At 43.3% G+C, this 27,128-nt stretch overlaps 1 protein-coding gene across 4 annotated transcripts; it reads right to left on the bottom strand.

Moving 5' to 3' along the window:
- Positions 1 to 1,014: 1,014 nt before the first annotated feature.
- Positions 1,015 to 26,775, bottom strand: MXRA5 (matrix remodeling associated 5). 4 transcript variants are annotated; one of them, XM_081003819.1, is made up of 7 exons: positions 26,443 to 26,775; positions 19,530 to 19,745; positions 17,649 to 17,778; positions 16,538 to 16,928; positions 10,527 to 15,254; positions 7,921 to 8,821; positions 1,015 to 4,612 (listed from the first exon to the last, which is right to left on the bottom strand). In XM_081003819.1, the coding sequence occupies exons 2-7, from the start codon at positions 19,733 to 19,735 to the stop codon at positions 2,704 to 2,706; spliced, it is 8,265 nt and encodes a 2,754-aa protein (XP_080859945.1). In that variant the 5' UTR covers positions 19,736 to 19,745; positions 26,443 to 26,775; the 3' UTR covers positions 1,015 to 2,703. The 4 variants fall into 4 exon arrangements, with proteins under 4 accessions (XP_080859945.1, XP_080859944.1, XP_080859943.1 ...); XM_081003818.1 differs by lacking the exon at positions 26,443 to 26,775 and adding an exon at positions 26,014 to 26,143; XM_081003817.1 differs by lacking the exon at positions 26,443 to 26,775 and adding an exon at positions 26,018 to 26,113.
- Positions 26,776 to 27,128: the final 353 nt, after the last annotated feature.

The following is a 27,128-nucleotide window of genomic DNA, read 5'->3' as shown; positions in this document are numbered from 1 at the left end:
TTAATAGCATTTAATTCCATAGCAGTTAAAGTCACAAGGCACGAGTCCTGAGCACTGAAGCACCTTAGGGAAGGAGGATAGTTTACCAAACCACATCAACACTAAGGCTGTGGCAGCTTTGTGCACCATTGATCAAGTCAGTGCTAGCCCTACCATTAGACAGAATAAGTCAATTGCCTTAGCTAACAAATACTGTGGGTGGGTGGGGGAACAGTAGCAGTCCCTTCAAACCATTTTTCCATGAGCCGCCAGCCATTCCCAAACTTTGAGCAGAGCTGTGTGTATCTAAGGATGGTTGAACCTGTCAGTCCTGGTTACTCTGTTTCCGTTTCCCAATTTTAAGCTCAGTTCTCCACATTTGCATATGAGCTTGTGATTTTTAAAAAAGTCCTTGTTAAAGTTCATCAGCATTTTAGAACACCTTTCTTACAATATGCACTTTTTGTATGCAATTTTGCCCGAAATACACATTTTTGTAAAGCACTTCTCTCCTAATACAATGCATTTTTGTATGATGCTGTCACGAATAGATGTATTTTGATGCACATTTTGCCCCAGCAGATGTGCTTTGGGGCTGGAGAGCTGCATTGCAATATTCAGGATCAGATTATCAGAAAAGACGACTATTTCTTTTCTTGCACTGCTAGTACAAATGAACTAAGTTTGCCTTTAAAGGCAAACTGAATCAAATTTCTCCCCCATCTCTCTTTCTGCCACAGGGTTGTCATACACCCATTAAACTGTCCCCTCAGGTTCACTGGATGCTATTTTGTTGCCAGTATTGAAGGAGGACTCAACTGCTAGTGCTGTCAGGCTTAGTACATGGACTGGAGAACTGCCATCTTTTCCTTCATGTCAAGCAGCAGAGCATTACCTTGGGCTGGCCCTGGGCTGAGTCCTTAAAGAAAACACTTTCTTTTTAAGTGTTTTGGAATTGTCTACTCTTTAACCACACTCTGTTTGACATGGTCCATGGAGCGGTTTTATTACCAGGAAAAACCACTGTGACAAAGCTTTGTGGAAAATATTTTTTTATTATAAAACATACAGTATACTGATCTTAATATTTATATAAAACACAGTAGAAGTATCAGAGTCTTGTAAAGACCAATAATTTATACACTGAGACACAGGTCACTGTATTCTTCCAGTCTCATAGTCCGAAACAAACACCATACAAAATACAGAAGGACTGAAGTCAGCTAGGGATTCCCTTGCTGTGAGGCATTTGCATTGTTACAGTAATTATTGCTGTACTGTGATGGAAAAAAATCAGGGTTGTTGCTAAGTGAAGAGTTGATCCCAGAGAGCTGATAGAAGAATGGTTAGAGAGTAAGTTAGTAATCATATTCTATAAAGGCTTGGCTATGTCAAAAGTATTGCAGGGGATTATGGAAATAATTTTGTGTCCAACAAAAATAATAATGAAATAACTTCTCTTGCATCAGCTCTTTTGTTATATTTAATACTACTTTGGTACGCTTTAAGGTGCATGTTGCATAAAGGAACAGATTTGCACTATCAGTGGTCATAGTACTTTATATCATAGGCAGAACCAAAATTGATTGGGGTAAGGAGAATTAGCAACATGTTTCTCTCAGTTTGAGCTTTCTTACAAAAGATGCACATTTATGTTCCTATTTTCTCCCTCAAAATAAAGCCATGGGGCATGGAAAGGGAACATGTGGCCCTTTAGGTGTTGCTGGACTACAACTCCCATTAACCTGACTATTGGCCATGCTGCCCAGGGCTGATGGGAGTTGGAGTCCAACGATTGACGGGCCAGAGGTTTCCCATTCCTGCCACTGGAGTTTTTAGATAGCACAAAGTTTGAAAATATTAATTTGTCAAGCTAATGCTATACTTAGGACAGAATTACTTGTTACATGCCCTACAAGACTGCTTCTGTGAATAGCATTCCTGGATCAAGTATTCTCCTCTTCCCCAATACCAGTAGGAAACTCACAATAGGGTAAGTGTTCTTAGAAGTTATCCAGGAGAGAAGAACTTAACAGGGGGATTCAGTGGTCAGGGATGATGGGAGTTACACTCCAGCAACATGTGGAGGGTTACAGGTTGCCCACCTGCTCTGTGGCCCCCTAGATGTTCTTGAGTTACACCTCTCATCATTTCCGACTGTGTTGGCTGGGGCCAATGAGCAATGTTGAGTCCAACAGTGGGGTTCCCCATTCCTGACTTTAAGGTTGTGCTACACAATCCAACCACTTATTAGGTTCCACTGATCACAGTGGCTAACTCTTCCACTGAAATCAATGAGTCCTGAAAGTACTTAACTTTGGCTGAATTGCACAATATACCCTAGATAGGTATATGGCAGGATTAAAGCACACTCCTCTAAATCAAATGAAAAACTGAAAAATGCTTAAAGTTCACCACATTGAGATGAAAGATTGTGGGCTATTAAATCTGCAGCCCCCAAGGTCTAGTCTCAGATTTCAAGACAGGTGGCAAGAAGCCCTCTTACATCACAGAGAGCGTGTAGACGGCTTCTCATATCTGCTACCTGTCTGAATAGTATTTTGGAATTTCATGTAGGGTAAAGCTGTGATCCACCATTTCTGGCACAACCCTGTTCTTCTCTCAGTACAACTGTTTTCATTTAGCAACTGTATTTTCCTAGCTGTGCTCACTTGGCAGGGACTTTAGATATTTTTGTGTATTCAAAGGCATTTTTAAAAAACTTTAGAATATGTGTATGTAGGTTGCTTTTGAATCACTGCCTAGTATATTTTTAGCAGTGCATTTATAGAAGCCTGCATCCTTTTGTGTAGCCTGCTGGATGATTAATGAGCCCTGAGGGTGAAGGAATTTGTTTCCATACAGACGGGATTGAGCTCCCGTTGTCAGATGTGATTTGTCTGGGAGATCCCACGTTATTTCTGCTTTAGGGATCCCAATGGCCATGCAGTTCAGCTTCACTGTATTGCCTGGCCTTGCGTAAATGATGGGAGCCGGTTCGCTTGTGATCCGGGGTGGGTAGGCTATCACAATCACTGGGACATTCATAAGGGAAGAGCCATACTCGGTCGTGACCTTGCACAGGTAAGTACCTCTGTCAAACACGGATGCTTCACGCACTGTGAGAGAGCCATTCTCTAACAGGGAAAATCGCCCAACAGCCTGGGGACCATCTAACACCATCCCATTGGGTAGAGTCCAGGTTATGCGAGCTTGCTGGCTGGGCTGGGTGATGCAGTGAAGCTGCAGGGTCTCCCCATTGATGATGCTCACTAAGTTGTTATACTGATTGCTGATTTCTGGTTTCAACCCCACTTTGAGGAAGACCACCCTTTCTGCATAACCACCTGGGTTCCTGGCTGTGCAGCGGTAAGTCCCAGCATCTGCTGCAGACAAGGCACTGATGTGTAATATTCCATCCTTCTTGTGGTAGAATCGGTGCAAATGGCTGCTCTTCTGCAGCTCGGTGCCATTGGGAAGGATCCAGGCTGTGCTAGGTTGAGGAGTCCCATACACTGAGCAGTTCAGATTGATACTGTGTCCTGCTGCCGCAGTGATCCTTTCAGTGACTGGATCCCGAAAGGCTGGCTTTTCTATGTGGTCCATGACCTGCAGCTGCACAATCAGCCTGCCCTCTCCTCCTTCATTCCTGCCAATGCACACCAACTGCACTGAATCTGTCTGTCTCACTCCTCGGATGTCTAGTGTGCCATTGCGGTGCACAGTAATTCTGTTCCCATAATAGGGAGCAGGCAGGATCACTCCTTCTGGGAAAGCCCACATGACCCGTGGAGTTGGGATGCCTTCAGCTTTACAGTCAATGAGCTTCCGGCTGTCTCTCAGGGCCATTTCTCTCACCGAGGTGATGGCACTGGGGTGCCCATTTATTTTTGGAGGTTGAACATTGACATGGAGCCAGACAACTTTTCGGTCTTCCCCAGCGGTATTCCGGGCTACACATGTGTAGTTGCCACTGTCAGATCTTTGGGCCTTCTGTATGAGAAGCGTTCCATCCCTGTACACCTGATATTTATCTGACAAAAGTGGGATAGGTCTGTTGCTTGGAGACAACCACATCACTTTGGGTGTGGGCTCTCCTTTTGCTTCACATCCTACAGATACCACATCTCCATATGGGATGTTGAGAACCAAGTAGGTTTTATTCCTAATTGTAGCAGGTTCGGCCACTACTTTGACCCGCACTTTCATCTCATCTTTACCAATCTGGTTTTCGGCGTAGCAGGTGTAGTCCCCCTCTTCTCTCAGCCCTACGTCATTGAAGTACAGTGTCCCATTGTTGAATACGACATATCTCTTTGTTCGGCTCCCACTGTCATCTGCTAGCATGAGGGTATTGATCATGCTGCCATCTGGAAGGCCCCAGGAGATCTCAGGGTTAGGCAGACCTGTAGCTACACAGTCAACTTTCAGGTCCCCTCCATACATCACCTTGCGATTATTCTCATTCTTGTGTTCGATTTTGGCAGGTTTCATCATCACATTCACTTTAAGAACCACGTAATCATCTCCAATCTTGTTGCGGGCCACACACAGATAGTCCCCTGCATCCCTTTCAGTGATGGAATGAACAACCAAAGTTCCGTTGCCAAATACCTTGATTCTGCTGTCCAAACTAATTTAGAAAAAAGAAAGAAAACAAAACATGTGTTTTAAGTTTATGTTCATAAACCATCATATTTTGAGCCAGAAAACAAACAAGAACAATTATCTTCATTTGCAATCAAACAATTCCACCCTGCAACTGGAAGGATGTTTTTACATCATTATGCTTCTTCTGAAGATCCAGATTTTATTTACAGTATTCTATGCTGCATTTAGACATGGAAATACAAAGGAGGTGGGGGAATCTCCTGTATATATACACACCACAGATAAATCCCATGTAAGCTTATATGCATGGATACATATGTTTATAAAGTGAACAGGATATTGACAATATACTCCATATGGCAAGATATACATACACTTATTCCATAGAGAGCCACATTGCTTTGGTATGAAACAGACCAGAGAATTTATTAGCTATTATATAGATATTATATAGATATATTACCTATTATATTGTACATATGAGTGCCCACCTTCAGAATGCAGTCCTATGCACATTTACCTGGAAGTCAACAACACAGAACTTAATGGGGCTTACTGCTGAGTAGACATGCATAGGATTGTGCTGCCAATTCCCAAATAGTTACCATGGGGCCTCTGGTAGCAGAAGATAATGGTTGTTTGGGTCTCACTAACACGATACAAAATATTTACATGGAGCAATCTAAAAAGTTTATAAAGCCTAACTACTTAATGCATAAGGGCATTTATCCTCTCTGCAACAGTAAAATGTATGATCAATCTATTTTAAATGGTTATAAACATCCAGTGACACTAAAAATAAGACGTTTGCCTGGGATGCTGCTTTGCAGGAATACCTAGTCTTTCTAGCTATGACCAATTCTTTTCTCTTTGAGTTACTTCAGCGATTACTGTGTGTAGTCCTTTCTGCATTCACTGAACAAAGGAGCTTCAGGCAGAGTTCAAAGGAAAACTTGTGTGGTGTATCTAAATCCCATGCATGCTCCACTTCAAATGTTAAAACCAGCACTGCCAATCAGATGCAAACCACTCTCAAAACTATCTTAAACTAAGGGATCTTTTTCATTCCTGCTACCAAGGAGCCTAAAAGTGGAAGAAGATGTTATGGAAGGTCTAGGGCTGCTGCTGCAAAAAACAAAATAAAAAATGAGACCCCTATACCTTGTTATCTACTGTTAGGAAAGACTAATAAGATTCGGTGCATGGTGTGATACAATCATACTGTGACATTCTTCACTCTCACTAGTGAGAGTGGCAGCCCATGATGTAGAGCACAAGTTGGGGGAATTCGCAGTATGATGACCTATTGTGACTTCCTTACATGTTACAGGGAATGGGGGAGAAATAGGGGGATGATCCCATGTCTTCTGTAATATCTAATTCCACAGTACGTTTATAGAAAAGTCCTATAGAATCCATCTAAAAAACCAGGAGCCTCAAGAGTTCTACACTTTTGAATGTTAAAGTTTGCCATACTCATCCTACTATAGTTCCATGACCTCAGGTATAATTAATGCATTTTATATGATGGGTGAATAAACGTCCTTTATAAAACTCACATTCCTGAACAAATTACCTTACAGTCATAAATGCTTAATGCCCTTCTCTTAAGGCTAACAGTTTTTACATAACTTTTTGTAAGGCAGGGTCAGTGTGAAAAATATACACACACATCTATGTATTTTAAAACAACATTGCAATCGCAAACCAATGTGAAGTAGCATTAGTATAAATATAAATCAAGCCCAAGCATTTCTCCATACCTGAACCTCTTGGAAAACATAAATGATTGTATTTATGTTTAATATAAATATCAACGCTGAATTTTGCTAGATGTACACAAGCATGAACAGTGAAATCAAATCTCATATTGCTGTTCTAGCAAACATGGCCGCAATCCGGTCAAAATGAAATACATTTAAGCCCTGCTGGTTTATGTGAGGAGTTCACCACACAATTATCTCTCCTCAAGCCAATGCACTGAAGAATGCTTCACTCTGGATACACTACAGCCTTTTTTTTTTTTCCCAGATGGAGGAAAGTTGGACAAATAATGTGGACAGCTATGCAGGCCAATTTTAGCTTCACTACCCTCTTCATTAGAACTATTTCAAGGCATTCTATCTTAATTTAACCCATCCATATCCAGAGGAATTTCTTTGTGACCTATATTGGTCTAAATGAAAATTTCTGCCTTAAGGTACCTTTTCCACAGTGCTTTGCCTACTACAGAATCCTGCATGATGTGAACTGCAAGACATTCAAAAGCATAATCTAGCTGCATAGTGTGGCACTTTGAATTTCACTGCTGATATGCATAAACAAGAAGAGTGTACCCGAGAACACAGCAAACACCCTACCGCTCCTTTGCAAGGCAAGGGAAGATTGACAGTGGGGGCCACCTGCCTTTAAGGGATACTTTCCCATTGAGGAAACTCTGATAAGACTGCAAGGAACCTTAAAGTTAAAGGTACCCCTGACCTAGATCCAGTTGCGGACAACTCTGGGGTTGCGCGCTCATCTCGCTCTATAGGCCAAGGGAGCCGGCATTTGTCCGCAGACAGCTTCTGGGTCCTGTGGCCAGCATGACTAAGCCACTTCTGGTGAACCAGAGCAGCACATGGAAACGCCATTTACCTTCCCACCGGAGCGGTACCTATTTATCTACTTGCACTTTACGTGCTTTCAAACTGCTAGGTGGGCAGGAGCTGGGACTGAACAATGGTTCGCAGGGATTCAAACCGCCGACCTTCCAATCGACAAGCCTTAGGCTCTGTGGTTTAGACCACAGCACCGCCTTAGGATTCTTTATAAAACAGGTATTCTAAACAAATGGTCTTATGTTGGAATCCTAGACATCCTTCATAGAAAGTGTTATTGAACTCGGTGCAATTTGTTTCTGAGTGGCCATGGTGTATGATCAAGCACTTAAGTCCAACATGTCATTACAGTGCCAACTGTTATGGATGCTTTAGTTGAGATTCCTGCATTGTAGAGGATTGGACTAGATGGCTCTCAGGGTCCCATGCAACTCTACTATTTTAGGGTTCTATGCATGCAAGAGAATTGAAATGCTGTGAAAGGTATAACACTATTGCTGGTGGTTTACATTCTGAAACCATGTGCAATATAAATATGTGCTAAACTGCACTCTACTCAGAAGTAGCCCAGAGAGAGCTATTCCCATGTAAATGTGTATAGGATTGCAGCCTAAAGGAAGTAACATTGAAATGACTATAGCTATAGTGCTAATTTGAAGAGTTGTTATATTTAAACTAATCAAAGACAACAATTAGATACATATATCGATGGTCATTTTATTTTTTTTACCTTTGTAGAGAATCCACCATCCTTTTTGAAGGCAGCCTCCAGAGTATCCGTGGCCAGGGGTCCCCAGAGGCGCTGCAGTCCAGTCTCAGGGTGCTGCCATAGGTCACATCTGTTCTCTGAGGAGAGCTCCCAGTAATCTTGGCATTTGTGGACTGCTTTCTGACATGCAACCATACGGTTCTCCTGGCAGCCCCAACCATGTTGGCTGCAATGCATTCGTAGCTCCCACTGTCTTTGGGAGAGACATTACGTATGTAAAGAGTTCCATTTGGAAAAACAAACAGATTGCCGCGTACAAACTGGGAAGTGCGGATCTGGGTTCCATCAAAAAGCACCCAGCGGATGCCAGGCAGAGGAGCTGCTTTGGCACTACAGTGAATGTTAATGTTCTGCCCTACGCTGAGGGTAATGTTTTCCTGTTTCTCCTGCTGGATAATAGGTGGCAAGGCAGCGATGTGAAGCCTCACGGCAAGACTGTCAGTTCCTGCAGCGTTGCTGGCTATACACTTATATACTCCACGATCTGAGAAGTTAGTGTCCTTGAGGGACAAGGTTCGGTTTTCATACAGCATCACTCTTCCCTCTGTAGTGCTCACAGTTTGTAATATTTTCCTGTCAGGAAAAATCCAAGAAATATGGGGACTTGGAATACCATTGGCTTGGCACTCCATGATCACTTTTTCTCCAAAATAAACAGTCACATCTCTGAAGCGGGAACCCAGCATTTTGGGCTGCTGAGCTAAGACGGTCATCGAGACTATCATTTTATCAACACCATGCAGGTTCTGAGCAGTGCACAAATACTGTCCACGGTCCTGAAGCTGAACATTGCGAACGAGGAACGTACCATTTTTCAAGACTTCAAATCGTTGTATCCTTGTATTGGCTGTCATGACAGCTCCTGAAAGGAAAAGCAGGAAGGAAAAAGAAGAAAAGCATTTTTGGGGATACCTTTTTTTCTGAAAAGGAACATAGAAACTGTAGTAAACTACAATATTCAAGATTATTATTATTTTATTATGCATTAGTATTATATCTTGTATATTTGATAAAATTTAAATAAATAAATTTCTAATTTAAATAAATTAGAAAAGGCCAAGACACATCACTTTATTCCTTTTTTGCTGCACAATAGTACTCTGGTAGGACCTTATAAGAAGCAGAGGTATGAAGATCCAATCTAGTCAGTCATGTCAGAACACCCAATGGTCCCAGATGCAGTTTTATGTCCTTATTTGCATCATAAGAATTTTCTGGCACTACCAACAGACATTCATCACAGTGCAGATGAGAATGGGCAGCCAGACACACAGAGGGTATAACCGGATGGGTGCAACAGTTGTGCCAAAACAGGTACCATCAAACCCTATTATTAGGTAAAAAAACGAATCAGCGCACACCTAAATTAATGGGGAAATGGACACTGTACCCTCCAAATAGGTTCCTAAAGGGAATGAAAATGTATGTTTATTGTACATAAAACATACTGTTCATTGGGGGGGGGATATAGAGAATGCCTTACTGAAGAGGTTGCCAACCTGTGGGCAGCAGCCCCAAACTCTGAATTTGCATTTAAAAAGTAAGTCTCTAGCCCTCCTACAAAGAAAGGTAAGAAGCAAAATATGCAGGTACTCTTCTATGTGATTTCTCTGAGATGAGCAAGCCTGGCTTCTTCTTCCTGTCAATGTTTTTTAGCCAATGACTGACATCAAAACAGCAGTGGATAAGTGAGTTGTTTGGAATCCCTGGGATCCTGAATAACTAACGCCCCTCTCCCCATTAATGCACTTTTCCTGTTTCCGTCTAATCTTCTAGGCTGATATTCAATAGGATACGTCTTTTTCCCCACGGTTGTACTTTTCACCATGTACCTTTGCTCATTTTGTGTTCTGCCACACCCTCATGACAATCATATTGTGAGTGGCACCCCCAGCTCTCAAAATTAAAAATGGTTGGTGGCCTCTGCCTTATTGTGACTGGATCAAAATTGAATGCTTTAATACAAGCTGTGGGAAAATGGCCTCTAAAAATTATCTGCTCTATTTAAGGGCAGAGAAACTGGGGGTTTGGGGGTGTGGGGACTGAATTTCTCCAGAGGGGAAGATAAATTCTTCACCAGTTTCTCAGGGGCAGGACTCACCATTAGGGGTGGGAGTAGGGCAACTTTTATGTTCCTTATTTATTTCTTTTTGTTTCTATAACAAGTGGCGGCAGCAGTAACTACTGTGCAGCCTGGTCACCATTTTGCATCCTCCACAATTCTCTGGTTCTAGCATCATTCCAAGAGAAAGGGTAGTAGCAGCAGTGCTTTTTTCTGGGGGGAACACAGGGATACACAGACCCCTAAACATTTTGTGAATCTAAGTTTGGCCTCAATGAGGGGCAGTATTTCAATATGAGTAGGAAAATGAGAGTAGCCCTAAACACATTTTTAGGGGGGAAAAGTAGCAGCCTCAAAAAAGTTAAACAACAGTTCATAATATTTAAAGAAAATTCTATAAACGTGCCTTTTCTAAGGGCAGGGGAAGAAGAAAAACATCAGGGTTGTTGTTTTTTTTAAGAAAGAAAAGTATTCTGAGTAAATCTAACTAGTTTAAATATCTTACCGGTGGATACTTTTGTCCAAGAAAGGAGAGGCTTGGGTTCTCCCGTGGCATCACATGGGATAACAGCATCTGATTCAGCAAGGATGGATAGACTGTTAGATCCTTTTGTTATAATCTTAGGCCTCTCTCCTTGTATCTTGAAATGTGTTGAAGGCTGGATTATGCTGGAATTAAGTGCCTTCACTCCTCCAATTTTAGGCACAAATAGCACATTCGGATTATTGTAGTGGATGTTTCTGGAGGACTGCAGTGTGGAAGTCCCTTGTGGCTTAATACTAGGAGTAGTACTCTCAGATGGCAGTGTAGTATCAAGGGGCACAGGAGGCACTGGGGTAGCAGCAGCCCTTAGAGGAGTGCTTTGTGTGATCACCCTGGTTGGAGAGACAAATTTCTTCTCTGTTGTGCTAACTGGGTAAAGCGGATTAGGCACTATAGGTTTAGAGTTTACTCCCAATTGTTGGAATACCCTAGTTCTGTTCAACAGGAATGGTATTCTGGAATTGGGGAGGTAGGGTACAGCTTGATTTATTGTTCTTCCAGGCTTGTCTCTGGTGTCAGGAAGGTAGTTATTGGCAAAAACTCTGGAGTGACTGTTGAGTCTGTTTTCTCCCTGGTTGCCAAATCTGCTGGGGGTCTGCAACTTAGGTCTGTATAATGGAGCAACAGTTGTGGTGGGAAAGGTCTCTGTATGAGCAGAAGAGGTTCTTTTGTCCTGTGTGGTATGTGCTGCGTAAGCTGTAATTTCTGGCTTATTGGTATAGTGAAGGGGGGCCTGGTGAGTTACAAAATGGTGATACAGACCTGGTGCAATGAGATATGGAGGCCTCATGGTCCCTCTTGCAGGGATCTGTTTTGGAGGTGCAAAAGCAGGTGCCTGATTAAAAATGGGTATAATTCCAATTGGCTGGTTGGGAATATTTGGATTCAGTGTATTGTATCTCCTACCACCATATGGTTCTTTCGGTTGCTTTTGTTGTGAGGTTATTCTGTTGTAGTTTGAATGGGAAGTGAAAAGTTCATTCTGTCGTGGGCTGAGACTGAATCTTTTGATGTCTGGAACTGCTACTTGACCAGATGTGTAATTTTCTTTTGTAGACAAATTAAGAGTGCTTGGCTTTGATGGAGGAAGAGTAGTGGCTAATGGTGCAGATGGAATGGGTAATACTGGGGGATAGTTTTTTTCAGTTCTATAAGCATTAGTCTGATCATGTAACTGAGTAATACTTTCCTTTGTGTGCCTTGAAGATGGTGGTATAAGTGTTTTATTATGCCAAAGACTGATCACTTGTTTAGTTTTTGCAGGTGTGAAAATGTGATCACCCAATGTACCATGGTGAGATGAAGTCAGTATTTCTCTTTGAGGAGATGTTGCCACTGTACTTATCTTTAGATAGTCTGAAAATTTCTCCTGTTCATCTACAGTTGGAGGATCCTTAAAGCGTTCCCCCATGCCATCAGCAGTACTTAAACGCTGTACCTGGGAAGGTCTTGACTGAGCTACCCTTAAGTCAACTTCATTCCTTGAAGCTGATGAGCCAGTAAGAAAAGCTTCTTCTTTGAATTCTGGGATCTTTGAGAAACTAAGCTCAGAAAGTGACACTGGTCTAGTGATACTTTCTATAGATACTGAAATGCTTGTTGTATGAGTGTTTCTAACTCGGTTATTTGCTGAAACACCTTCCAAGACTTTGATGAATTCATTGCCTGCAGATGTTGTAAGCATATGTCCTGAGCTGTGAGACAAATGTGGTTGTCTACCAGGGGCTGTAGTTAGAGAATCTGGTGTTGGTGTTGTCACCATGTGACTTTTCCAGTCCTTGGCAGCATTGGAAAGAGTTACAGGTATTTCAGGTGGCAAAGTAGAAAGATGAAGAAATGAAGCTTCTTCTGTGTCTTGGGCCCCAGTAGACTTCCTTAAGGCAGCAGTACTTGTAGCTAGTGGAGAACTTACTTCAGGAGGCTTATATTCATTTCCATGTTGTGTTTCAGCATCAGATTTATGATGACCTTTAAAAATGGAACCCTGCAAACTTTGGGTAGCAGCTTCTGATTTAGATATTTTTCTAATAAAAGGTGTCTCTTCTATGGTGAAGACAGTAGGAGGGATAAGTTTTGGTCTTCTGAACCTATTTGGCCTTAATCTCCTTCTCCCATATGGTCGTCTTCTGGGATGATGGATGACCTGTGAGTTAGAGGTAGTTGTTTTGCTTGTAATCATGGTAACTGTGGTCAATTTGTTACTGGCAGCAGCAGTCACTGTTTGGGTTTTCTTGTTAAGTGGAGCAGTGGTACTTTCTACAATAAAAGTGGCTTTGGGGTTTTGAGCATCTGTTTTTTCAAGTATTATACCTTCAGAACCCCTGAAAAGGTCAGAAGAAATTCTTCCTTGCTGGTGCTCTATACTACCACTCTCTGTAGCTACAGAAGCAAAAATAGTAGTAGAGGCTATTGAATTAATATAATTTTCAGTTTGAGAATGTGTGGGATGTTTTACAGCATGATGTAGCTTATTCATACTTTTCTGCTGTAAATTTGTTCCTGAACCTTCAGTTTTTGCAGGGACAGGTGCTTTAGGTGATAGTTCCACAGATGATAATGGATAAGGCAAGCTGCTTGTTACTTCTTCATTTGAAGGGTCTTGGGTGAAGCTATCTATGCCTTTTCGTGCCCCTGATGGATCATCTTTCCTCAAATCACTATGATCCCACACCTGTGTCTGTACAGTTGGAGAAATCAGAGCATCTCCTCCAGTAGGTGTTTCTCCCCTGTTTGACAATCCACTTGCTATGGAAGACTCAGTACTCATTGGTGTAGACGGTGTGTGGTCTTGGTTATTATTCTGAGCGTTGACAATGGGAAGAATTGTGACTGAGAACATTTCTCCCTCACCCAGCTGCAATGAATCTGCAGAAGACTCCTCTCCATTGACTTCCACAGCAGTGTTTGGTGGAGGGCTGATAATGGGAGGAGCGTTGGTGGTTTGGTGCATGGACGGCGTCTCTGTTGTAGTCCTGAAGGAAGTGCCTGGTACCATTGTTGTTCTAGGGAAATTTTTCCCACGGACTTTTGCCAAAATGTTGGCCCAGTGCTGTGGATTAATTTGTTTGTTGGCCATATTTATTCTCCTTCGGGATTCAAATACCCTACGGCCCTCTGCAACATTGATCTCTTCAGTCCTGTCCATGCCTTTCCATAATTTCATTTTGTGCCTTCCTTTTTTGTTCTTCTTAACCTGAACCTGAGGAACATTGTCATTCTTTTCTTTAAGGGGCACTTCACGGTCCTTCAGGTGGAATTTTTTGCTCCGAGTATCATCAGCTTCTTCAGCACCTGATCCCTCATCATCTTCTATGACCCGCCCCTTTGCTTTTACAGAGGTTCTTGAACCAAGGCGTTTTTTTAGTTTCACCCTTTTTGAGGATCTGTCAGAGACCATTTTATTTACTGTGACTTTAACAGCAAATTGATCTGATCCTTGCTGGTTTATAGCCACACACCTGTAGTACCCACTGTCACTGACATGGCTGCGTGGAATTAAGAGGGTGCCATTGTCTAACAGGTACTGGTTGGATGAGTTTGATAAATCATGAAGGACATGGCTGCTTGGGAGTACCCAGCTTATGTGCGCTTCTGGTACAGCCACTGCACTGCAGGGCAGAAGTATGGAATCCCCTACATTTTTTTCAATTTTCATCGTCTCAGAGTCAGCTGGCTGGATGACTGTGGGTTGTACCAGAAGTCTGTAGGCCATTGTGTCTGCATCACTCCTCACTTGAGCAACACAGTGGTACACACCAGAATCAGCATAGGCCACAGATTTGATGACTAACTGACCGCTGCTGAGGACAGAAAACCTGCTGTCTTCCATTCTGAATGGAGCTTTTAGTTTAGTTCCATCTGGAAGCATCCACACGATGGAGGGACTTTCTGATGCTTTCACATTGCAACTTAGCTGAGCATCCGAACCTTCCACTACACTCTGAGCTGCCTTTGTGTGCTGGTCTTGCTCTATCATAACCCAGCTGCTTCTCTGCTGTCTGTTTTCTTGAATCTGAAGTGTTTGAGAAATTTGGGTAGAAAAAGAGAGCACTACTTTATTCCCTGTGCTCTGGCGCCTGTTCAGTTGGATATGTATCAGTGGCTGCATCACCCAGGAAGGCTCAGCAAGGATTCTCCCTTTGACACCTGTGTAGTAAAGAGCATCATAATCAGAACCTTGCTTGTAATGATAGCTTAATTTGGGTTCATGGCTGAGCACATGCTCCCTTTCTAACTTGACAGGCACTTCACTATAATAAGCAATAAGCTTCCACAATTTTTCATAGTTTTCTCGGTTCATGGGGCATTCCAGATCCAAGGAAATGGTTGCATTGATTTCAATTTCTTGAGGCGAGTTCTGGCTCCACTGAATTTGGGTGGTGTTTGTTGGCTTCTTGATTTCACACTTCAGATTCACTATGTTGCCATGCTCATCTGTCAGGTTCAGAGTAATGTTCCATGGAGACAGCTGAAATTCTTCCCTGGGAAGCTCAGAGACATCATCTTCCTCTACCTCCTCCACCTCCTCGAGGCCAGTGCTCTGTTTCAGTGGAGACTGTATGATAGGCTTTGTGCAGGAAACATTTTTCACATTTTGAATGTCTTGTTTCTGGAATTGCTTAGGGAAGGTGCATTTAGGGCAAAGCTGGCCTTCTTCATAGGCTTTGTCTTTTTTACACTTTACAACAGCTGGAAGACAAAAAATAATAATAATCTAAATGTCAGATGGAATTTTGACAGAGAAATATTTTATCTGAAAGTTTTGCCTACACAACACTCTATCAATTGTACAGCCTGTACAGCCTATTGATATCCCCCCCCCCAGATGCCTTGGTTTAGAGGCTAGAACTAGGAACAGAATTCTAACTGAAGGTATCATCATATGGAATAAGAAATGCAAGAACTTTCCTTCTGACTATTCATATCCTTCTGCCCTATCATACTACTGTCTTCCAGAAATTCGGCCCAACAGCAATAGCTATTGGTTTCACAAGCATTAATTCTGCAGCTTTGGGAGCTTGATACATGTTATTTAAAACATTTAAATGAGGAATAGGGAGCCTCCAGTTTATGGGTCAGACTTGGCCTACCAGGCACCTCCATTTGATCCAAGATGCCATTTTTCTCATGCTGTGGCCACTTTCCCCACATCTGACATCATATGTAATATATGGTATGGGACAGGTAGAGATATGGCTGCTCCGAGGAGGGTTGAACTCCCTGAGCACCTGAAATGGTACAGTCCCTCTGCCATTTCTGAACTGGGCCACCACATTCTGAAACATGTGTATGCCTGACTGCTATCATTGTCCCAAAGAGAAGAGATAGAAAATACCCTTTTCTTTAGAATGGAAAGTTCCCCAATTAAGTTGGTTCTGTTGAGCTAACTGCTCTACAACATCAGAAATACATGAAAGAATCAGCCTCCCCACACCCAAACCATGCCTTTAAGGCCCAGTATGTAGCCTGCAGCTGTGTCTTCAATTTTGGCACTTTCCCCCCCTAAGCCTTGTAACTATGTGGTTTGTCTAGACTGCATCTGGGGAGGGGAGGGATACCAGCAGAACTGGGACCCACAGAAGGGAAGACAGAACGGCATGCTATGTATTTAGCATAATGTGTAGTTGGGCCCTTATAGTGTACTTTGCTATTCAAATAGTGCCCAATTGGCTTGGAGAAATATCTCAGGACCAGTTCAGGTGTATTCACTTATATATTTTTAACACTTTCCATTGGTTTGGTTGGCTGGTCAGGTCCTAGACTATGTGTGCCATTGGCATGAAATTGCAGGGTCTTCTTATGTTCTTATGAATTATGGAAAGGCAGTTTTTAAGGTTTATAAATAAATAAATAAATAAATAAATAACCCAGCCCCTGAGTATAGGCCAACAAAGGAAGGCAATATTTCTGTGATAATTTCTGCCGGAGTCTATTTCTAATGTAGTAAAACAACAACTATGATCTTCCCTTACCTGCAAACTTCTGATTCCATTCAAGGAACCACTTCAACCTGCAATCACAAGACCAGGGGTTCCCATGAAGATAAACATTCTCTAGGAGTGGCATTTTTTGAAAAATGCCCATAGGCAGTGTTCTAATGGCATTTTCAGACAAGTAGAGGTGCTTTATTGTCGACAGCCTGAAATAATCAAGGACCAAAAATGTAGAAAACGTGTTGGGGTGAAGCTGTTGGAGCAAGTTTCCTTCCAAATGGAGAAGTCTGAGGGAAGTTAATCCATTAAAAGCATTTGGGTGGATGAATTCAATTCGGTTGTGGTCCATGTGCAATCTCATAAGGCTGGAAAGCCCTTGGAGGGTTTGACCAGTTATAACCTGCAGCTTGTTGTAGCTTATTTTGAATACCTAAATGGCCAGGTAAAATGAATAGGTTAATACTTTTTAGTAGTAACATGGCACTGCAGAATAGGCACACATAAAGCAATACAGGAGAATATAGTGGCCCAGACTAGACAAATGTAGCCACACTTCAGTCCCTTCAAAATAAGCAGGATTAACTTAAGACACAGCAAAATGGATTTCAGTAGGATGTACATACAGTATGATTGACCTTATGTGGATTAGAGCCACAGAACTGTAAGTCTGATTCAGGAACTCCTACATACGTGAGGAATGAAAGTGACTGCTCTACTGTGTGCTACTGTATTTGTGTGTATGTATGTGTGTACCCACTAACAAACATGGTTCAATAATACAGACTAAAGATGTGGGTGGGTGGGTATTTGTGGGTGTATGCAGGAGCCTCTGATCATGTATCTTATATAGCTTTCTCCAATGCCACCAACGACCAGGCAGTCATTGTTTATACTAATTCCATAGAAGCATACAAAGCTTCCTTTGGACCATCAGTTAACCCAGCTCAGTATTGCCAGTCAGCAGCTCTCTAGGGTTTCAGCCAATGGACACCCCCAGCCCTGTGTGAAGATGTCACAGATTGAACCCATGGGTCTTCTGCATGCAACACAGATGCTCTACTCCTTCCCCATGTATGCACATCTGGGCTTTGTGGGAACACAGCTAATAGACTGAAACTTGTTATTTTAAGAAGAAACATTTTGACTCAACCTGTAGTGATGTCAGATCTTTTAAGGCTCCGTTAGGTATGTTTTGGATGTCATTCCCATGAAGCATGAGCAGTTCCAGTTTTGCAAGGCCTGCAAACGAGTTTCCAGATATTGCCTGTATGCTGTTAAACCTGGAGGGGGGGTGGGGAGAACCACTTTTAAGTGTTGAATCATCATTTTGCATTAAGTAAACCAGACATTTTTAGGCACCTTTGGGTTATTCATAAATCATACACTTAACCTGACAAAGTTAATGAAGCATTTTAACAAGACCTGGTGTTTCATGTGTTAAAAGTCAATGCTTCTTTGACTACACACACACACACACACACACACACACACTCTTCAGTTGCAGCTTAAATTAATGGAATTATCAATTAATTGGAAAAGGCTTTTCTGGACAGTGTTCTCCATGTGCTGGATATATTAGTCAGTGGCAGGGATCCAACCTATGATGATATGGAGACTGGCAACCAGTAGGCGTGCAAGGATGCCAACAGAACATGTAACAATAAATGAATAACGTTTTGTGCAGAGGACATTTAAACATGGATGCCTGCCAAGCAGTTTCTGGAACCAGAAAAGTACAGCTACTAGCTAAACTGCTAGATTTGCACATATAGCATGTAATTAGGTATTTAACTGTTAAGATAAATATGTGGTTTTGAAATTGCAAAACTGTGAATCTAGAAACTCAGGCTGCAAACTGATTAAAAAATGCTTAGTTGATTAATCGCTTGCCCTTTGACAGGCCAATCAATTAACTCTCAGTACATTTGCATTTTACTAAAGTTTCACTGCAGTTGTCTCAGCTACTGAAGGGAGCATATAAAATAAAGAAAGCCATGGTTCATTATTAGAAGGCCATCTTTTAACCTCTGTCCCAATCACAGTAGCACAGCAGAACAACTAATGAAGAGAAACATGAAAATGCTCTCATGACTTCTATGGCTCCTCTTCTTGAATGCTACACAGCAGCCACTGTGGAGGGTTGTGGTTATTCTCTTGGTTTTTGTAGGCTACCATTACAATATGGCATCATTTAGGGAAGCAGCATCAGAGACAGTAGTACAGCAATTATTTCTGTATATTTTGAGTCTTGTAGGCAAAATGGGATGCTGCTTGTCTAAGTGGTCTGTGCACACATTTAGCAATTGATTTGGGGAGAACCCCAATGTAGGCAGGAGGAGAGTCACAACCCAGGTAAACAGAGGCAGAAGAAAGGATGAAAGCAATAGCAATGGTGGTAGTAAGAGCAGATGCTCTAGAGTCTAGAGGAAGTAGGAAATTCTGGAGCAAAGCAAGGGAAGGAAATTGCTGGGACATGGACACAGAGAGAGTACAGCTTATCAAATAGTCCATGACCAAGACAGGTGTGGTAAATATAAAATTAGCTGGGTAAGGTCTTTGTTTAAGAGCTTATAAGAAACAAGACTCGTAGGGTTGGCACATAAGAAGTGAGCAAGAAAGCAAGTTCAACTGAAACTGGAGATCTATTTTCCAAAAAGGATAAGAAGTGATTATTAGTGCTACAACAATTGTTATCTGCCTTCTGAAAATGAAGTGATCATGATGTGGGCAGGAGAAAGGTTTGTAGCAAGACAGCAAATGCTAATGCACATTCACCATTGGCTCATTGTGTTGGTCATATACTGTAGACAAATCAGTAGGATTTATCTGGGTCTCGCAAAAATGTTAAATATAAATGTAGGTAGATCACAGTAGTTTTAGATCAATTCCCATAAATGCTCCTCTTTATGGAAGGCTTTTAATCTGTACAGTAATGGTATCACATTGCAGCTCATGTGATGCACAATGCTTCAAACTAGTGGGATGAACTCTCAAAGAATGTAAAATGCCGCAGTAAAATTGCAATACAAACCCCAAATTGATTCGTTCCACATGTTTAGAGATTCTCGTTGGCACAGCTACTAAGGACCGAAATGTGCAGTGAACTTCAGTGGGAACATAACAGGCGCATGGATGAGGACATGCAAGTGTAGTTTCCGGAAGCCCGAGAGAGAGAATCAGCACCACGGATAGTGCCCCCAAATATGTTTGCTTTAGCATCTTCACCAATTTATTCATCTCACTATACCTGTTTAATTCAAAAGAGAGAGAACTAGTTTAATTTTTAAATAGATGTCAAACATGACTATTTAGATACTCTGCATTGCATGTGGCCAGTTTGATGACCTCACTACTTCCTTAAGTGTGTGGAATCCCTTCATGGAGTAACATGTGAAGGCGGCTAAGGAAGAACCCAGATCCATCACACTTAAAACACTGCTACCAAATTGACCCCAACGTGGAAGAAACCACCCACAAGCACTCTTCTCATTAACATACACAAAGGAAGTAACAAGTGGGAGCAGAACACACCCATATACTTAAGACTTAACACAAGTTCACACCCATTAAATAACCAAAAGGCAGATCTTAAACATTTAGAGCCAATGAATGAGGTTTAGATAAAGTACTGCAAGCATTTACTTGCTCTGCTGCAGCTGAAGCATGGCTGTATGGATGGGTAACTCCTAATACTACCCGTGGCTGGTGCAAAGTATGAAAAAGACCGATGACATGTCAAGCAAGGAAGGGGATCTTCCCCATTCTCCTTGAACTTCCTTAGAATAATCTGACCTATTTCCTCAAACAATAAGCCAACGGCTTTGCTTACTCTGAGCCAATCTGAGTTAAATCAGAGCTCAACCCCCTATGTGCCTCTCAAATTCCTCCTATTCACAACTTAGCCCCACCCGCTCTTCGGATGTAAGCTCACCCCAGGCCATTTTGATCTAATTCTCCATGACTCTTGCCTGTTTCTGTTTACTTGTTCCCTTCCTGTTTGCCCTTCCCTTGATTCTGCTATGCCATCCATGACCTGGTTTGTTTTCCGTCAACAGACATCCTTACATGGCTGTGTGTGAGTCAAGGAGTAGCACAAGAGCGGCTTTGCCATAAGCTTGTTTGAAGCTCTGGAGCAACTGGCGAGTTACAGTCTCACATCCATGCTGGAATTCTCATTCCTGATCCCTACAAGCTGCTTCCTCAGAAAAATGGCTCATGGGATTGAGCCATTAGCCTCTACAAAGCTATTTCTTTGTGTATACTCTGAAGTTCTTAGATCTGCAAGCAATAAGGCTGTCATTCCTTTCCTATCAGCATCATATGCAAGCCATTATGACTCTAAAGCAGCGGTTCAAGAGGCTGAAGGGGCTTCTCAAATGTCTGTGGTCAGGTTAACACAATAATTGCCCCTTCTTTAAAAAATAACTCCATGGCACGTCAAAGAACTTTGTACTTAACACAGTGTTTCTTTAATGCATATCAATATTTTACATATTTTCTTTTCTTTAGAGGACTAATAAACATCTACTTCTATTCATATAATTCCTGCTTAGAGTCAGACAGAAGTTACAACATCAAAAGATGACTTCCTACTCAAAATCCTGGGCTCAGGCCTCTAAGTGGAAAATGATGTACCGCAAGGTTTCTTTCTTCCTTTTAAATAAGAAGATCCATAACAATGGAAAATGCATTATGCCGTCACAATGCCTTCCACCCCAACAGATGGAAGACCCTAGGGAAAAACTGTAGCTCTGTGGCAGAGCACATGCTTTGTATGCAAAAATATCCCAGGTTCAGTCCCTGGAATCTTCAGACTCCTGTCTGAACCCGTGAAGAGCAGCTGCCAAACAGTACAGACACGACTAAGCTAGATGGACCAATAGTCTGACTTGGTATTAGGCAGGTTCCTTTGCTTCCTACATTTGGCACAATGGCAAACACGTACTGACTAGAAATAATGGCTTTTTAAAGTTCGCAAGTTCTTATTACACAAAAATGAACATTTAAATTATGAATGATGGAGAAGCTATATATGAAGAGCAGCAATTGTAGCAGGATATCAACTACTCATTTAACCAGAGAGCTCTGTGTGAATTACACCGGGACTACATATAGGTATTTCTGTTTCTCAATTGGTGCTTTCTCTTAATATTCTTTGTAATATGCTGCTTATCTATGTCTTTTCCTCGAAAAGATGTGTGATAAATAAAAGAAGCAACTTATTCAAACATTCCAAATCACAATTACCGGTGGACAGAACAATCCAAATCCCAGGTGGGCAGCAGGGACATCATCATCTCTGCACCCCTGTTGCTTTCACCAGTCAGGGTGGAAGGTGGAATTGCTGTGCCAACCTGGAGCTTGCACAGTGATCAGGCTCAATGCTGATGAGTGACAGCAGTGAAGCCAGTTCACTCCTTCCCCTCATTTGGGGACTTTCTGCAGGTGAGGATCCCACAGGTGGTACTTTCTTCTGACTGCATATTTGGGAATCGGAATGGGGAGCTCCATGCCGGAAGAGTGGTACTCCAGTCTCTGATGGCAGAGATTGGCATGGAGGGACACATATGCTCAAGTTGGGGTCTGGTAGTAGTGGTGGTGAGGGATGCACACACAATGCCTGGCCCCAATGTCCAGGTGAGTTCTGATGCACCTGCTCATTCCCTGATCCTTCCCTTTGTTGAGCAGGAGAGGTCTGAAGGTGTTTCTTTTACTCATATTTGCTTGAGCTATCAGGGATCCTGATGAAGCAGGGTGCCCAATCACACAGAGGTTTCTACTCGCTTTCAAGCAAACTCTAGTTCAAGTCTCATTCAGTCGGCTCAACAGGACAAGGTTGGGGACTGAGCAGGAGGGGATGTGCATGTTAGGTGTAGGGTTAGCAGAGACAACACTGTGCCTCCTAAACATACCTTGATGATGGATATGAATAGTCCACTGGAAGCTGGGTCAAAGCCAATAATGGACATGTAAATGCTTCAAATGAGCCAAATGACAGGACACTTCCATACAGCAGTTTATTGAGGATTTGGTGATGCTCATGCATGAAAGACTTTGCAGGGTCCTCATCAAAAAACCATCTCAGCTTCCCCACCCCATTTAATGTGAATTTACCAGTTTAGTGGTTTTTTTGTTTAGTTTGTGTTTTTTTTTAATTTCATTGAGTTTTCTGTGGAAAATCTGATTTAAATGGAAAAATAAATGTAGGGTGGAATTTGAGGAGGACAATGCCAAGTGAACGTTGCACAAAACATGCATTCATGAGCACTACCAGGTCCACAATAAACAGCAGCACTTGGTATCATTTGCTATGGGAATCTGCTACTCAAAGGAAGCACAGCAAAACCTGCTTCATCGACGCGAGTGACCAGTGAGACTGCTATTGAGTTTCTAGTAAGATTGAAGGTGAATTTGCACTTTTTAATAATGACAGGGGAGAAAGAATGTACCGGCACTGTGTCCTGTCCTGTACCTGCAGTGTGCTTGACAGGAAAAAACACTTCTCCTAAATTTCTCTAGCTTGTAATGGATATAAACAGCATTGAAAGGGCCAAGGACCTTGTTTTATTAGCAGTTTGGTGGTTGGTGACTGCTAGGGTGCTTAACCCTCATACAGAAGAAGGAATTTCAGCAAAGGCAGCATGTCATGCTATTATGTTACATGAGTAAGAAAAGGAGCCCCTGCCAAAATCTGCAAGCTTATGTAGCATTTAGAGCAGAGATTTCCATAATGTGTGCCGTGACATGTTAGTGTGTCGGCTACAGTGTGTAGGTATGTCACGCAAATACTCCCCACACTCCTCCCAGGGCTGGAAAGGGGTTAGCTTAGCCTCTGGTTTGATAGTAAAGCTGGATAACTGTATAGCGAAATGAGGCATGTCCAAAAAATGTGTCACCAACATGAAAAATTTGGAAAGCTCCGTTTTAAGAGTTACAGGAGCCCGTTTCCCCTTTGTTTCTAGCCAACCTGATGATGACTTTGAAAAGTGGTGACCAGTAGAAGGAAGCCAAGTAGCATGCTAGATAGAGTCAAGTCTAGGAATCTGGGCTTGGTGCACAGGAGAGCAAAAAACAGAGGATGTGTAAAGAGAGGTCGTGGGTTGAAGAGCAGCAGACCGCATTATGACACAAGCAGAGATCCAGTCTACATCAGAGGGGGTGTTGTGGTTAGAAGGGCACAAACAAGTAGTAAAATACAATCAACAGTGAATAACCACCGTTCTAGTTAGAAAGCTTTAAATTCGTACCTTGGAAGTCGAATGGAATCCATTCTGGAAGTCCGTTTGACTTCCAAAACATTCAAAAACCAAATTGCAGCTTCTGATTGGCTGCAGGAAGCTCTTGCAGCCAATCAGAAACTGTGGAATCCCCGCTGGACATTCAGGTTCCAAAAGAACGTTTGCAAACCGGAACAAACACTTCTATGTTTGTGGTGTTCGGAAGCCGAAAAGTCTGAGTTCCATGGCATTCGGGATCCAAGGTACGACTGTACACTTGCCTCCAACCTATAAAGATTAATTAGTGGGCAAGTCACTGTAACTCAGAGGCTCAGGGATGCCGGCTCCTGGGGGCTGAGCTGTTTTGTCCCCCCTAATATCTTTTGGGAGGGGATCAGGGCTGCCCAGTGATGAGCTGAGTGTGGCACAGCTCCAGTGGCAAACTCTTCCTCCTCCTGCCATGGAAGAGAAGGAGGTTGGAAGCAGCCTTCTGTCGGTGGTGGAGCCAGGAGGAGGTGGAGTGACTGGCCACTGAAGCCTCATAGCAGCCACATTTGGCTCTGCTCCCAGCTCCTCCCGACGTCACATGTGTTACATCAGGATGTTGCATCACATGTGATGTCACCCTCATCATGTTGGACCCCCCAATCGCCCTTGCAAGCTGGTGATCTATATACATTACTCTGAGCTCATCAGCAGAAGCATGGGATGCAACTGTAATAAAGGAAATAACTGAAATATTAATTTAAGCTCTGTGGAGGTAGGCTCTGTGGAGAGGGAAAGTGGTTTGAACTAGATGACTTTTGATCTCTTCCAAGCCTGTAACTCTATAAAACCAGTGAAGCAATGAACAAGCAATTCCAAGGGTACCAAAGTAACAGAATGAATATAATACTTGGATCTAATTACCAAAGCTCTCCTATTGAAAAGTGGCCTATAAGTGATGGTGATGTGCAAAGGCACTAACATGTGACAGGGATAAAGAGTTCTTGGCTTAAATTGGGGCGACCCTCCATTTTCAGCTTGAGGGCCACACTGACAGCCACCCCTCTGAGGGCCACATGTAAACACTGCCCTAGATGTGTGCCCCTGAGGGTAGAAAACTTTGGCAAAGTGGTACAAACTGGTGGGTGATGTGCTTGAATTGGATTATTAGAAGCATCCCTGCATCTGCAGGGGACATTCTGCAACTCCAATCATCTTCCTTGCTCTCTAGAACAGAGAAGTTGGGGGAAAGGGTGAGAAAAAGAGGAAACGTAAGACAGGACGGGAAATTACTGCTTTGAAATTGCTTTGAAATCCTGCTTGCCCCCTTCCATCTCAGCATTCATACTGTTTCCCACCGCCCCCTAGGGATTGTTTAGAGTTATTACCTAGGCAGAGACCTTAAGGGTCAAGAAAGCAGGATTATTGAGATAATGTATGAGGTGCTAGGAAGGCTCTGAATACTCTAAAGGGCTATATATAAACACAGTGCTGATGATGAAGAGGAAGACACATTGAATCTGGGCGACCAGACAGGGTGAAGTCAGAGAGAGCTTAACTTCTGGATGGGCAAAGGACCGTCTTGTGTCGATCCCTCTGCAGATGATTTCATGACATGACACTCCATCCTGCATGTGCCTTTTGTCTGGGCAGGGGCTGTGGTGGGATCAAGTCCAAGGATTTATCCCCCAAGGTGGCCTCAGGTTTCCTCCTGGAGGCGGGAGAACGAGTAGGTGGTGAAGGAAGGCAGGCTGATTATTTCCCCAGCCCTTCTCAGGGCAGCTGAAGGTGATGTGCCTGAGAGCTACACTGTTTAAGGGATACCTGAGCTGGATGTGCTTTCCACTCCTAGCTTCATTTGGAGGGCACATGCTTCTCATTAGAGAAGAATGTCCTTAATTCACTGAGTCATTACAGCGATATATCCCTTGGGGAAAGAAAGAAAGAAAGAAAGAAAGAGGAAAGAAAAAGAAAGAAAAAGAGAGGGGGAAGGAAGAAAGCACCACTTCCATCTCTAGAAAGTGAGTTTCTATTCCACATTTCATCCCGACCTTTCAAACACAACAACAACAAAGGGGCGGATTGTGAAATTCAAACTAAGCCAGACAAAGTTCCAATCCTTTCTAATCGTTCCAAAGCAACAACTGCAAGTCCACTAGCTTGTGCAATTTAGTCTCTCTCTTTCAAACAAAATATAATGACAAAAGCAGTTGAGGCTGTTTGACTACGGGGCAGGAGGAGTCTCCTTCAGCAAGATTGCCTTCGGGAGGCGCAGCAAGCCATGCAAGAGGCGGAGAGCGCGCGATAGATTACCTACTGTTGGCCAAGAGTGTCAGACACTGTTGCTTGCAGGATCCATCCTGTCGACGAATAGCAAAGAACAGCTAGTGCCACGGGCGGGCGCTTCGCCTGCCTGCCCGAGCAACACCCCACCCCCGCCGACGCCCCCGCCTCGAGCGCCTTTCTGGGTCTTCTCTTCCGTGGACTCCAGAGCTGCGCGCAAACGTAGTTCACACCCCACCCCGAAGGTGCGCGCTTTGAGCCGAGCTCAGCAGTCTTCCTTCCTGGTTCTGCAACTCCCAGTTCTGAGATGCATCAATCCGGGGAAAGTGGGGATGTGAGGAGAAGAAGGGGCGGGAAATAGATACACATCTTAAGATTAAAAAAAAAAAATGGGGAGGGAAACAAAACAAAACGGGAGCTCAGGAATCCTTCCCAAGATCTATTCTCTGTTTTCCTCACCCCTGTTAGGCAGTAAATCCAGGAACTCTTATTGAAGAGCCAAATGAAAAGCGAAGAAATGGAAAGCAGGGTAACAGAACAGGGAACTTGGAGCGCTTCTGTCCTTTCGGCACTTCTCTCTTTGAACACTTCGAAACAAGAGGCACCAGCACCAGCGAGCTTGGGGCTTTCTTTCTTTCTTTCTTTCTTTTCCCCCCTACTTTCCCACCGAGGCGTTTCTGCAGCCAAACTCTTGCCCCGGGGACGGACTCTGCCCCTCCGGCTCCCTCCGCAGCTGCTGCGTCTCGGGACGAACAAGAGGAGCGCGCCCCGCGCCAAGCATGCCCCGCGCTGGCTCTCTGCCTCCTGCGTCTTGCGCGGCGCGTTTGCAAGCAGGCGCGAGCGGCGGCTCTCCTTTGCCTGGTGGGCGGCTCTGGGAGGCGGAGGGGAGCGCGCGGCGGACTGAGCTTCGCGGGAGGAGACGTCGAAGGGGCGCCCCTCGGTTGCCCATTGGCTGAGCGCGCGAGCGGCGTGGGGAGATCCCCTTTCGCGCAAAAGCGCAACTTAACTTGCCGTCCCTTTTCCAGCGCGCCCGCCTTTCTGCGATTCATGCGCCCACGTGGGCCACGCCGCCTGCAAGGGGCATAGAATCGAGGAATGGTACAGCTGGAAGGGAACCGTGGGGGTCATCTAGTCCAACCCCCCTG

The sequence above is a fragment of the Podarcis pityusensis genome, assembly GCF_964106645.2.
Source record: "Podarcis pityusensis genome assembly, chromosome: 4".
NCBI lineage: Eukaryota > Metazoa > Chordata > Lepidosauria > Squamata > Lacertidae > Podarcis > Podarcis pityusensis.
This window is presented reverse-complemented; position numbering and strand designations above follow the sequence as displayed.